The following is a 13,062-nucleotide window of genomic DNA, read 5'->3' on the forward strand; positions in this document are numbered from 1 at the left end:
TATCTCTGAATTTAAATTTGCCCTTAATAGATTCCCCCCCCCCCCAATTTTTTATGTACATAAATCATTGGCCTCTTGAAGCAATACATTTGTTTGCTGTAGAGAGACTCTCTTCCACAACACCTCTGTAGTTCTCTGTTATGAGAGAGAGGGAAATATCATTCCTACTCCCTTTCCTCATGCATTTGTGATGTGCAGACCTTAGGTAATGCTGAGAAGGGCCACAGGTGCTTTGCAAGGGCAACTGCTCTTGCACAAAGCCTCCTGCAGCTGATTAGAACAGATGGACTGGCAGGGCTGCTGTGTTTAACTCTGGGAAAATTGCCCTAATGCAGCAAAATCTCTCAGGTTCTATCCTTCTTTTTGCACAGTTTGGAATTGATGTTGGCATTGTCTGCACACACAAATCCTCACATCAGTCTAGAGAGTTTAAGTCAAGGTATCAAAAAACCAAACAAAACAAAAAACCAACCAAACAAAAAAAAAACCCAACCAACCAACCAAAAAAAAAAAATCAAAAAAAACAATGGTGCAAATATAGACCTAAATTGTTTATCCCCTCCTGAGGCCAGCATTCTTTGTCAAAATGGTTCCAGCCTACCAGCTGGAAACTCTCCATTACCAGGACTGATAAGGCAGAAACTGGCATTTTCTTTACCACAGTCTACAAAACAGAAAGATTCATGTTATATGCCTACAAGATTTATTTGACATTTTAATCTATAAATACATGAGGTTTTCACCAGTAAAAGCACAGGAATTTTCTCAGTGGTTATCACCACTGCTTACATTTTGAACAAAAGAACATGTAGTATTGCATGTGAATAAGCAAACTTTGGTTCTCTGTCTAAGGACCAAGCTCTCTTGTTAAACAATGGCTTGCAGAGGACAACAAGGCAGCTGAAGGCCACACTGAATGCTACACTCTGGAAAGCTTGGGACACTGTAGAACTTAATTAGTTTTTTGAAGGCACCTTTTTTGAACATCATCATGTCTTCAGGCAGCCTGGAAAGGACTCTGGCATTGGCACGAGACTCCTTCTTGTCAGCAGCTGCTGCTTTGGGGTTACATTGCTCAAGATGACCAGTCATTGGCACACTGGTGCAGCTAAGGGAACGTGCTGTCTTTTTCTTGCCTTGAACAGATAAATAACTGAATAAAAAAGAGGTTAACTTATGTTTGGTAACTTCTTGGACATCTTCTGGAAAACAGTCATCCAGAGGATCCCCTTGACCTTTCACCTGCTGACTAATCACACATGGACTGGGACTCACTGGTAACTTCTTAGGCTCAACTACTGTTTTTCTGGAAGGTGTTTGGTATTTCCCTCCATCTAAATAAAGCTGAGGAGCATTACTAATGGCATCAGAACTGGGCTGAACTATTGTACTGGGGATTCCTGTCCCATCACCAGAACTGATACAGTGCAACCCATAATTCTGGCTAACTATTTGGGCTGCAGTGTGTTGAATGGTGTTCCAGTCCTGCAGAATATCTTCCCTGGTTGTGAACTGAGATGTTACAGTAAAGCGAATGATGAACTTGTCGCGGATGGTTGCTGGAATGAGGAAGAGCCTGCCAGAACTGCTTAGTTCTTTCAGGAGTTTTTCTGTCAGCCAGTTGGGACCCTGTTTTAAATATGAATAATTAAAAAAATACTATTGTTAGAATTTCCAGTGACATCCAAACATGTCTAAGAACTGCAATTGCAAATTCTTACATGGGAGTTTATTCACAGCTCTTAATGTCTGGGAAGAGATCAGATGTGGTCAGTTCATTCCAAAGAGACATGAAAAAGGAGCAATCTTTACCTTTAGGCGAAATACAACCAGTCCAAGATGTCTCTTGGCAGGAATTTCAAAGAGTGGATCACTTTTAACCAAGGACTCAAAGAATTTGGCTGTTTCAGTACCCTATAATTGAGGAAAGAAAGAAGTTATATATTGGTTTGTCACAAACCCACTGTAAGACACTAAATTAGGTAGTTAAAAATAATTCCTTTCCTTACTAAAGCACATCATCCCAATGCATGAATAAGGCATGGAATAAAGCTAAGAATTTTAAAGTCTGTCTCTATTTGCCCAAACCCTTGACAATGAACATGAGTAACTGGCCTATACATAGGAATTTTCTAGAAGGAGGTCTGCAAACAGAATGTGCCTTCTCAGATTAGAGTCCTTTTGCAGCAACCACTGATCCACAATGTCATCCCTTGTATTTACACTTCATCAGAGACTTAAGCCTGTACATTTTCATGGTGATGGGTTCGGCTATTCATCACACCATGCCTCCCAAACAGCTGCCACTTGACCTCACATGAAGCTTCTCCTGATTAGGACTCAGTAAAGTGCAGAAGGCAGTGACTTACTGAGTCCCTTTCCTTTGCCCAGTGCTGTCAGGAAGGGGACTGGAAATGTTTTGTCTACAGTCAATCTTTACAGATTATTTTAGAGCAAAACCAGCATGCATTTTGTGTTCACATGCAAGCTTTGCATGTGAGAAGATTTCTGTTACTCATCTCTGCATCTCTGAGTTCACTAATCTCACCTACCAAGAACTGAACATAACACATTGGTAATTCACCTACATGTCGGACATGAGCTTGAAGCTTTTTCACCCCAAATGAACGAAGCACAAACCACAGCTTCAGAGAACGAAATCGACGACTCAGTGGAATTTGCCAGTGCTGTGAAAACACAACAGTGCATCAGTGAGTGCAGGAACAACAGAAAGGAGAGCTCCCCTTCCACTGCTACATCTCTTGCTTCAGACTCAGGTCAGAAACCTTCTGTTGAGATTAATGAATAGTGTCATATTACTGAAAATCTGCTAAGCTGAGGAAACAGCCATCAAAGAAACATGGTGTCCACATATTTTTTCAATTATTTGCAAAAATAAGATTTTGGCTATTCCCCTTAATCTATGCCTAGCTCTACTTAGAATTTTAAATTAATTACCAGCTAATAACAACAACTTTTTGCATTTAAGAGCATGATCCATTTAAGATGTGGCTATTTACACTTTAGGACTAAGTGCTCACTTCAGCTCCTGTAATTTGCATATTTATGTGCTATCCTGAACATTTTCCCAAATCAACTATAAACAGCAAGACTTGATACAGAGGTGGACAGTTCCAGACAAAGTAACACCTACTGCAAGGGAAGGAGTGAGGAAACACGTAAAGGAATATTTCAGGGAAGCTGCACAATCGCGTGCAGGATCCAATTTAACCACAAGAGGGACTCAGCATCTTTTTTTCCATCCCTCCCTCCACTCTCGTGAAAAGCACTATTGATTTCCAGGAAACAATTATCTTTTCAGGACTAGGGTGAGATCATAGCAGAAATAATTGGCAGTGAATATTCCTTTGTCTTACTGTACTGAAATCTGCTGTAACATGAATCTGAAGTGAAATGCCTCTTAGCTCTCCTATGAATACCTTAATCTGAAGAAAAAATGTAATCCATTCTCCTGCTGTTTCAGAGCATGGCGTTTCTTTTGCTTACTCCTTTCTCTCTTTTGTTACAGATCACAGATACAAGAAATCCAGCCAAATAGCATCAGTAGGACTTACTTCAGCAACACAATGCACAGAAATTATCCTCTGCATTAGAAAGGCAAGGCTGGAACTCCATCTGTGTAAAAATCTTAAGTACTTCAATCTGAAAGCAATTTTACAATTAATCTTCCTATCCAGTGCTCACTGCAAAGTTTTACTATTTTCTCTGCATTAGGATCTCAGTAAAATTTGGTTTATGTAATAACACCAGCTATAAGATAAGCATACTCCAGAATGTGAGAGGAACTTCATAGTCTGAACATTTTATAGGTAATATAAAATATCAAATAATAACTTACCATGAAGTCAATTGCAGCTCCTGAATTGGCATGTCTGAGGTAGACAGGGTTAACACTGAAGGTTTGATGTAACTTGTATTTATCTTTAACCCTATCAATTGTAGAAGGAAACAGATTTAGCAAAATAAGTGCAGAGAAAAACTTTGCAATTGGCATGTTACCCTTTTGGTGCTGTTTGTGCTTTGACTATACTCACCAAAATCCAGTGCAGTCAAAGTGAACCATCATCCATTTAGAAGGATTAAAAGTAAAGGAATCTGCATATTCAATTCCATCCAAAAACAATCGAAATTCAGGACATACAAATGCTGTTCCTGCATATGCAGCATCAATATGAAGCCAGAGTCCCTCAGCATCACCTGTGGAAATTGAGATTGTTGTTATGTGAGACACAAGGAATCAAAGTGCATGTTTCATCTCTCCTCTCTGCAAACCAGGTTCATTGTTTTGGAGGAGGCAGACAAAAAACTGACAGTCTAGTTTTATTCTAAAGATGTGGATCCATAATGCCAAAAAGACAGGATAGTGCTGAAACCAGGTGGACTCTGTAAAGAAATTCACTGTTCCATATTTCATGTGAGTCTTTTTCACATCTGATTTCTCTCACCTGTCCTTTCACTAAGTGAAATTCCCCAGTACCTCTCAGTTGCACAAAAGCAAAATAAAGACATGGTGGCAAGCAAAAAAGGACCCAGAAACAGAATCCACAATCTGACCCATAAGAGAAAGCCCCAGAGGTCTTCAGCAGGTTCTGGTCAGAATTTATGTTGGAATAGAATTTGCAACCATGTCAGATTTACCATGGTGGATCCAAAGGATGTGCTACCAGAATCTACCTTCAAAACTCCTTTGCTAGGTTAAATATTAATGTATTCATCCTACAACAGCACCACACAGTCTGTATTTCCTGAGTAACCTCATTAAAGATTTATCAGTTGGCAAATTTCATCCATCTTGAATAGAATGTATTTTAGCATCCTAATCAAAATCTCACAGAAGTCTGACTGCAAAGTCTTGTTCTCACTTCAGTGATCCCTGAGACACATCCAAAAAACTCAGCTCTCCTTGGTTTTGGCATGAAAAAAATCTCACACTATCTTTTATATACTTTCATACTTTAAAATCAGGGAAAAAAAAGACACTTACAAATTGGACCCAGTTCTGAGAGGCTGTCAAAAGCACAGACACCAGTTGTACCCAAAGTTGCACAAACCTAGAAAAAGCCAAACACGTTATAATGGATTTGGTTTCTTTTAATACATGGATGCAGCACTTTAAAAGTGGGCAGTTTATTGTAGACAGTCAAAACATTAAATTTTTTTATCTAATAAAATAGAAATTCTTGTATTCATTTGAACCTTTAGCTAATGTACTTTAACACAACAAGAAAATTTTCATATGTAATTTCATGTTGACATTAAGAATATAATACTATGTCAATACCCCCAACCAGAAAGTTGAACATACAAACACTGGCACTAGGCCTTTCTTTCTGTCTTCTGAAATGGCTTTCTTCAATGTTTCACCTCTGAGGGAAAAGTTCTCATCCACAGGCAGAAATTTTATCTTCACAAGAGAAATCAAGCCAGCCTTTTCTACAGAGGAATGTGCCTTTAAAATAAGAAAAACAGTCAGAACTCAAGCTCTGAGGCTGAACAGCTGTGCTAAGTTATGGCCTTATGAAAGACAGTGGTGGCAAGAAATACAGAGATAACGGCCTTATTGTAATCCATATTAATACAAGTCTAAAAGCATCTTCTTTGTGAGTAACTATAAGAAATAGTACACTGTAATTCCAAAGAATGCTTCATTTATTTGGGTACTGGTCTCTAAAATATAATAATAGGCATCCTCATCTTGTGTTTGGAGGGCTGTTTATCAAAACTCAGCTCTTAAAGGAGCCTCTAGAAATGAATCAACCTCAGTTTATTCCCTCCTCCCTGCTGTAAGAAGATTAATCCCTTGTAGTGTGTTTGCTTCTGGATAGAGCAAAATACCTTACAGGGAAAAGTCCTTTTAGTTATACTAAGAATCAGCATGAGTGTCTGTCCTGTGGCAGTTTTCCCAGGGGAATAAAATTGTTCACTTCAGGAGGCCAAGGACAGAACAGGTTTGTTGGCAGAGGCCAGCAGTGGAGCTCACAGCCAGGAGCAGCATTTAGGTGACAATGCCTTCAGCATGTCTATCCCTGAGGGTGAAGAGGCTGTGAAGAAACATGAGCTGAAGCAGCATGAGATCAGCACCTAGTTCCTGGAGCAAGGCTTTGTGAAAAACAGGAAGGAAGTGCAGAAATCAGTCATGTGAAACAATCTCTTGAGGACTGCCAAGACCCTACAAACCTCACCTCACAATGATTTAGTTTCCCCATCTGCAGAAAGCAGCAGTAGAGGAGCTGGTTTGTGCTTGTGAGGCATTCCTGTGTCTTTGAACATAAATGTGACTTTACATGGCATGGGCTGAGTGAGACAACAGAAGCAACTTGTTTTCCTTGTAATCCTAAGAACCCACCTGATCAGATGCATAAGCAATGAGGCGAGAATTGAGTGAGGACTCATCAGCGTCTGGCTCGGAAACCTTCATCTCCAGAATTTTGTTCTTCCTTGCTGCCAGCAGTGCAACCAAGGTTGATTCGCTCACAGTGCTCTGCAAAGACATTGCTCATTTGCTGCAATTGGTACTTCATTGCTATTTTGCCAGGGATCTCCTGAAATCAGTGAAGTGCCCAGCTCCCCACCCCCTCTTTTTTTCCTACTTCTGCTTTTCTTTGACACAGTGGAGAGTAATTAGCTGATGAGCAGCTCTCTGGGCCAGCAACACAAAACAAACCCTTTTAACTGCTGTATATTTTAATGTGCAGCACCGAGTTCTGGGGAGTAAGTAAATCACATTTTCCTTTTGTTCTACAGATAAAACATAGTATTTCCCCTAAAATTACAAACATGAGCAAAGCCCTGTATAATAACAAAGATGCAGCACTGATTCCAGGGAACTCTTCCTTAGGCCTTCGAGAAGCAGGTAAAGCTTCAGGCCTTGATCTTGCACCTCTCTGAGACAAAAAGTAGTCATGGGAAAAAGGAAAAATAATTTCTTGTGTGGCTAACGACTGTGGCAGAAGGACAGTGACAAGGATTCCTTCTCTAATTACATAAGAATCACTTTAGTGCATAACTTGGTGATGTGAAGCAGAATGAAGAAATTAAATATAACTCTCATTTATCTTTACAAATACGATGAGAATACCTGCTGTTTGTCCATAACACAGTTAGGACTAAAAGCAATAGCAATTTCTATTCTATAATCTTCTACATTTAATACTAAAATTTGAGAAAATAATGCCAAATCGGGATTCAGACCCATATAGAAAATTTTGTTGGTTTTGCCTCAAGGAAAACTATCACCCAGAGAGAAATTCACTTGAAAACAAAACATTGATGAGGCCATTTCTAATCTCCCCCTACCTGTAATACTCCTCCACCCACACTGTCAGGATGGTGGTGCAGGAATTTATCTGGAAGACCCAGCATTTTAGCCAACCAATCCATCACATTCATTTCCAGTTCTGTACAGGCTGGGCTGGAGGCCTAGAAAAAATCAAAAAAGGAGAATCAGTCTGTAATTCACCCTGGGCACTGATCCCTCGTCTGAGAGCTGAGAGGCAATGAGCTAATCTGATACAACTGCATGGAGACCACACCCATCAATTTCTTACAGGTTTATGAGCTTCTACTTTCTTACACAAATACACTCATCTAAAAATCTGGGCAACTTCACCACTAGGGAAAACACTGGCTTTGGAAACTACTGTGGTGTGCAGAGTCACAGCCAAGTAGTACTGTGTAGCTGCTGCAGGAGGATACAAAATACTCAGATATTCTGGCCCAGGCCACCAAACAATTATTATCAGAAGAGGAAAAATAGGAAATGTGTTCTCTCAAAGGAGCAGGAGAACTGGAATGGAGCCCAACCTAGCCTGCAGTCATGGATGGTGGCTGCCTCTATTGCCTACACTGCTTGTGTAAGTCTTGGCACTGAGACTAGATGACAGGGAACAATGCTCACAGTGGGATATACAAAGAATTTGAAAACAGACATTTCTAGTATATTTTCTTCATTCACCTCTTACTACTAGGTAATCTTTGTTCTTATATATTCTTTTGGAGGATTTTTTTAAAAAGACAATGTTCATTTATGCAAAAACCATACAATTGGTTAAAACAAATAATTGTACTGAGAGAACAAAAAAGAATGCCTATGACCTGCTCTTGCATAGTACACACAGGAGAGGAATGTCTAAAATAGCCCCCCAAAAAATTTACCCATGTGAATCCCAAGCAGTTAATTGCATCAGCCAACATATCTCCAAGGAGTGAAGGCCAGGAAGTTAGAGCTGGAAAGTAGGCATGCATGTGTGGGCTTTGCCAATGGACTACCTAGAACAGAATTATGTAGAAGTTAAGTCTGAAAATGTCACAAAACTCTGCATGAGATATAGTGGTTAGCATCTGTTTAAAGTGAGGGAACAGGATTACAGCAACATAATATGTGCAACCATACATCTGCTAGCAGAAAGCTGCAGTGATAATTACCAACAGGAGAGCAGCGCTAGCAGATGATAACACTCTGTCATTACTAGATAAATTGCAAATAACAGCAAAAGCATTTATCTGAATTAAACAGGCAGACAAAGATTCTGAACAGGAAAGAATGTCGTGCCACGTTTGAAAGACCAGAGTCAGAAAGATTTATCAAAATATTTATCTTTATAAAGGAAATCCTTGCAACAAAGTTGCTCATTTTGTCAAACAACTTGCCTTTAGCTACACACAGCAATTTACAACTATATAAACCCTTCTATGCACCTGAAAGAGCTTTTTGTGAGACACCAGCATAAGCACATGTAATGGGATTGCCCTTCCCACATCAGATCAAGTTTCTGCAAACATCTATAAAAAATGTGAGAAAAGACTTTGAAAAAGCGCCTTACATAAAACATGTAATTTGGTAATATGATCTCCCTTAGCAGAATCTGCAGTATTTATGTACAAGAGGAGGTAGACCTTTACATTCAAAGTGCAGGAGACAAGCTTTGTATGTACATGAGTTGGGCAAGAGCTGCTTCACCTTGCTGTGCCCAAGTTTCCACATCTCTGAAGGTTACATTATACAGTTCAGCAGGTAAAGATTTTGTGAAGCTAATAATTTTCTGACAATGGTGAATTTATTTCTCCATAAGCAGATATAAGTTACATACAAAGTACTTAAAAAATACATTCACAGTCTAACCCCTAAAATTATAGTTAGGAACATAACTGTGGACATAACATCTAAAAGATTTATGCTACATTTTTGGGTACTTTACTTATTTAGACCAGTGCCCTGCAGAACCTGTGCATTCCCAGGATCTGGTGTTCACCCCAGTGATGGCTTTTCCTGTCATGATTATACTTTATTTCTTACCCCTGGCATAATAATCTTCTCTATATCTCCAAAGATGTTGTCCCAGCTGTCTGGGTCCATTGGGGCAGAATCGGGCAGCTGGGCTCTCATGTAACCTGGCTGTACATCAGGAGTCACCCGTCTCTCCCTCACATTGCTCAGGTACTGGCAAATGTAATCCACCATCTCTTTCCCTGGAAGAGGCAAACCAGCGTTTTGAGTTTAAATTATGGAAAAGCTAACTAGCAGTACCAGCATTCCACACAATCTGTCGTTAGCATTGGACAGGGATTCCATTAGCACTGGAATACTGCTCCCAGCATAGCCACTGAACTGACCTCCCCCCTACACCCTACTTGTCCTATCTAATAAAACGGGAACATGGTTTCTAGAAGAGGCTCACAGGGTTTTTCAGTGTCATTGTTGAATAGTTCAAACGTACCTTTAAGACACAACTGTGGTACAAGTACAGTTTGTTTAGTTACTGAAAGGTTAGATTTTCTTCCCTACAAATTAACTGAACCTGTATTTCACAGGAATTAAATTTTCATAATGTCCTACGCTTCCTTGTCATTATAGCATACCCCCCCTTTTGCATCCTCTGAAATCAGCTGCAGAGCTCCACACTTTTTCTCCACTTTTTAAGGCAATCTCCTCCAGCCCTGGAACCAAAGCTGGCTCTCCATCCCCAGAACTGTTCAAGTATCACTGCAGGCTCATGGTGTCAGCCACGGAAGAGCCACTGGGCATAACCCCTTAGCACAAGTTTATTCAGAATTACAGTTTTGCAGCTTTGCCACAGCACCTTAGATGTAAGACCAAAAAACCAAAGTTACCCACAGATCCTAAATCTATTAATTTAAACTCAGCCCTGGGACACACTTTTGCCTCAGCAGATCCAAGTCTCAAGGAAAAGTGCACAGAGTACACAGCCCATCCTAAATTTGGGTACCACTTGCAGCCCCACAGCAGTTCATCTCCATAAGCAAATGTTACTTATTTGCCAGAGCCAAGGATCACTCACCTCTCTGTCTGTACTCCTCAGGCTCCATACTGATTCCTTAGAAATGCACCTCTTCAAACCTGGGCCACAACCTTTCAGGAGCTGTGGTCAGTTCAGTCTGATGCCCTGCCAGCTGCTTCCCCCTTTATAGCTCCCTTTATCTCTCAGACTCACGCATTCTGGAAAAGGTTTAACAGGCAGGTTATTGGTCAGTGTTTATCTAACTCGGGGTTTTTACAATCTCTCATGTTCTCATCTGTGCTCTTTTGATGTGTAAGATAGTGTATCACTAAGAGGAGCTGCCTCTGCACATTCCCATTTTCAATCAATCTTTCAGAAGTCTCACAGCAATCCATGCCATAAATATAAGGCACATTAACATGAGACTTGTGGGAGAGAAAAAGCTCAAGAGCTTTCAAAACCAAATAAAAGCTAGCAGATGTTACGCCAGCACACCCAGCTACCGTGCCAGCAGTAGCCATTAAAACAAGGTACCAGCACAGAACAAATTTGACATGGAAGACAGGGACTTTTTCTAAGAATTGTTTTGAGAATTCATTTTTCCCAAAAAAGGAGTATACCTACATCTCCACAAGTCTTCAGTCCTTATGCTGTCACTCTTGTGCTGCTGGAAGGAAAGGCTTTAGTTATTGCCAGCTGCAGAAGTACAATATAAAGCAGCATAGATCCTCTTTGTGGATTTCCTGCCCTCCAGATCAGAGCAAGTTACACAAACCAGGGTGATGTTCCTCCATGGATATCACCCTAGATTGCTGAGCTGGGAAAATGCATCTTTTCCCCTTATTGTGCTTGCTTTTCTCCCACATGATATGTATAAGCACTGGCATTTAGTCCTGTCTCTCCAGAATTCCTCCAAGTCCTCCACCTGGATTGTTCTCAGTTTGAAAGAACAGCCTTAGAGATACCCTCTTGTTCGTTTTAGGACCTGAAAACACATCCTGACCTCTCTCTGGCAGCACGACCTTTGGCACAGTCCTCAATGTTAAATCCTTATAATTCTCACTTGCTCCACACTGCACCATGCAGCCCTGGGAAAGAGACAGGTAAGACTTGTGGACTAAGCACCAGAAGGAGAAATTATTTCCCATACAATATATTCTTGCCTACTTTTGCCACATCCTAGGCTCCTGCTTAGGGCTGGCCCTGCTGGAGACAGGATGCCAGGCTAGGCACACTCTGTGTCTGATACCTGACAGCAGTTTTGCTGTTCTCACACAGCAGAGACCTGGCTGCCAGAACACCTTTGATTCTCTGCCCCATGCACTCTAATGCTGCACAAACACTTCCATAGTTCTAGGAAGTCTTTACATTGCTCAGAGCACACTGTCTATAGAACAGCATGAAACCTTTCCTAGTTTCTGCTGCAGTTAGATACTTGAGAAGGAAGTGTTTTATAGATATGACAAAGATGATCTGACACACACACATCAGATTGATGTACTGAAATAAAAAACCCGAAACTGATTGAGAGAAGTGCAGAAAACCATTATATGCATATTCATCTGTTTTATCTCATATTGCTCTGGAAACATTAGGAAAAAACTAATAAGCTGCCCACACACTTAATAGGAATTTATGAACATCTCTTGGTTGTACTGGAAATGATCCCATAAAGGGGAACAAGGAAGGTAAGAAGGGACAAGCATCAAACACAGGACCAACTCAAAAGGAGCCCAAAGTTCTCCAAAACTGTGATTTTATCTCATTACAAGTGATCGATGCACTAATATATATGGACATCTCTTCAAAGAGACAGATGGTAGCTAATTCCATTTACGTTTTTGATTTGGGACAGCAAATAAGGAACAGTATTTTTAAAAACGTTTTCAGAGCTAAATGATACAATTAATATTTCACATAACATATACCCTACACTTTAGCTCAAAGGTGACAGTTCCACTGGGTTGGTCTCTTGTTCTGTGCAGAAGAGAACAAACAGCAAGTCCTGTTCGGAACTAAAATAAAATAGGTGATATTGGATTACAGGCAGGGCAAATATTGCTGGTGATAAATAAGGTTTTGTTACAGCTACACTGTACTCAGAAGGGTTTTTTTATGGCAATGAGGAATAGAATATTTGCTCACAGGAAACAGAATGAATAGAAAAGGTTCATTTCATTGTTTGCTACAAACATCTGCCGTCACAACCGTGGGAAACTCTCCACTTGGATGTGAACGTTAACACTATCACCACTCAGACTAACACTGCAACTCTTATCATTATTAAGAAATCACAGAGATTACACTGTTGTTAAGTTTGTGGGATGTGTGTGAGGACACAAAAAATTATTTTGATCACAGAATAATTCAATTGGAGCAATGCCTAAGGAGCACATTTCCCTCGACCTACTGGCTCCTGAATTTGCTAGTGACGTAATGGATAGTTCCTGAAAAAATCCCTAAAATAGAGCAATTTCCAGTTAATCACTGCACAAGGTTTGCTTCAAGTCTTAGTACTAGCATGATGATATCCTGGAAAAGAATTCTTCTAAAACCCACCACCAGAGATTTTTCATTTTTATTATCTTCTGATTATTTTTAGATCGAATTTGCCAATCAAAATCAAATTTATGTAATACGTAACAATATGACAATACTTAGAATTTTTCCTAACTGCCAGATCTATAAACCCAAGTCAAATTTTGACCTGTTTGACAAAGTTTTGTACAGTACACTACAATTCTTTCCCCATTCCTCCCTCCTACCATTTAAGGCCATTCTATGCCCAAAACTGTTTTTCCAT

At 40.1% G+C, this 13,062-nt stretch overlaps 1 protein-coding gene across 1 annotated transcript; it reads right to left on the reverse strand.

The window, feature by feature from the left end:
- Window positions 1-686: 686 nt before the first annotated feature.
- HDC (histidine decarboxylase) lies at window positions 687-13,019 on the reverse strand. The gene is made up of 12 exons (XM_085070535.1): window positions 10,320-13,019; window positions 9,317-9,489; window positions 8,176-8,289; window positions 7,318-7,440; window positions 6,368-6,502; window positions 5,327-5,470; window positions 5,006-5,072; window positions 4,056-4,218; window positions 3,860-3,950; window positions 2,589-2,687; window positions 1,813-1,914; window positions 687-1,629 (listed from the first exon to the last, which is right to left on the reverse strand). Exons 1-12 carry the CDS (start codon window positions 10,345-10,347, stop codon window positions 868-870), a joined length of 2,001 nt encoding a protein of 666 aa, XP_084926661.1. The 5' UTR covers window positions 10,348-13,019; the 3' UTR covers window positions 687-867.
- Window positions 13,020-13,062: the final 43 nt, after the last annotated feature.

The sequence above is a fragment of the Lichenostomus cassidix genome, chromosome 10, assembly GCF_008360975.1.
Source record: "Lichenostomus cassidix isolate B80296 chromosome 10, HeHo_3.0, whole genome shotgun sequence".
NCBI classification, from domain to species: Eukaryota; Metazoa; Chordata; class Aves; order Passeriformes; family Meliphagidae; genus Lichenostomus; species Lichenostomus cassidix.

What these genes read in the sequence shown, in the direction of transcription:
- HDC (XM_085070535.1), bottom strand. Translation starts at nt 10,347, where the DNA reads ATGGAGCCTGAGGAGTACAGACAGAGAG. An exon ending in TTTGACTGCACTGGATTTTG is followed by an intron (nt 3,951 to 4,055) that starts GTGAGTATAGTC and finishes TACAATTGATAG; the next exon opens with GGTTAAAGATAAATACAAGT. An exon ending in TGGTTGTATTTCGCCTAAAG is followed by an intron (nt 1,630 to 1,812) that starts GTAAAGATTGCT and finishes TATTTAAAACAG; the next exon opens with GGTCCCAACTGGCTGACAGA.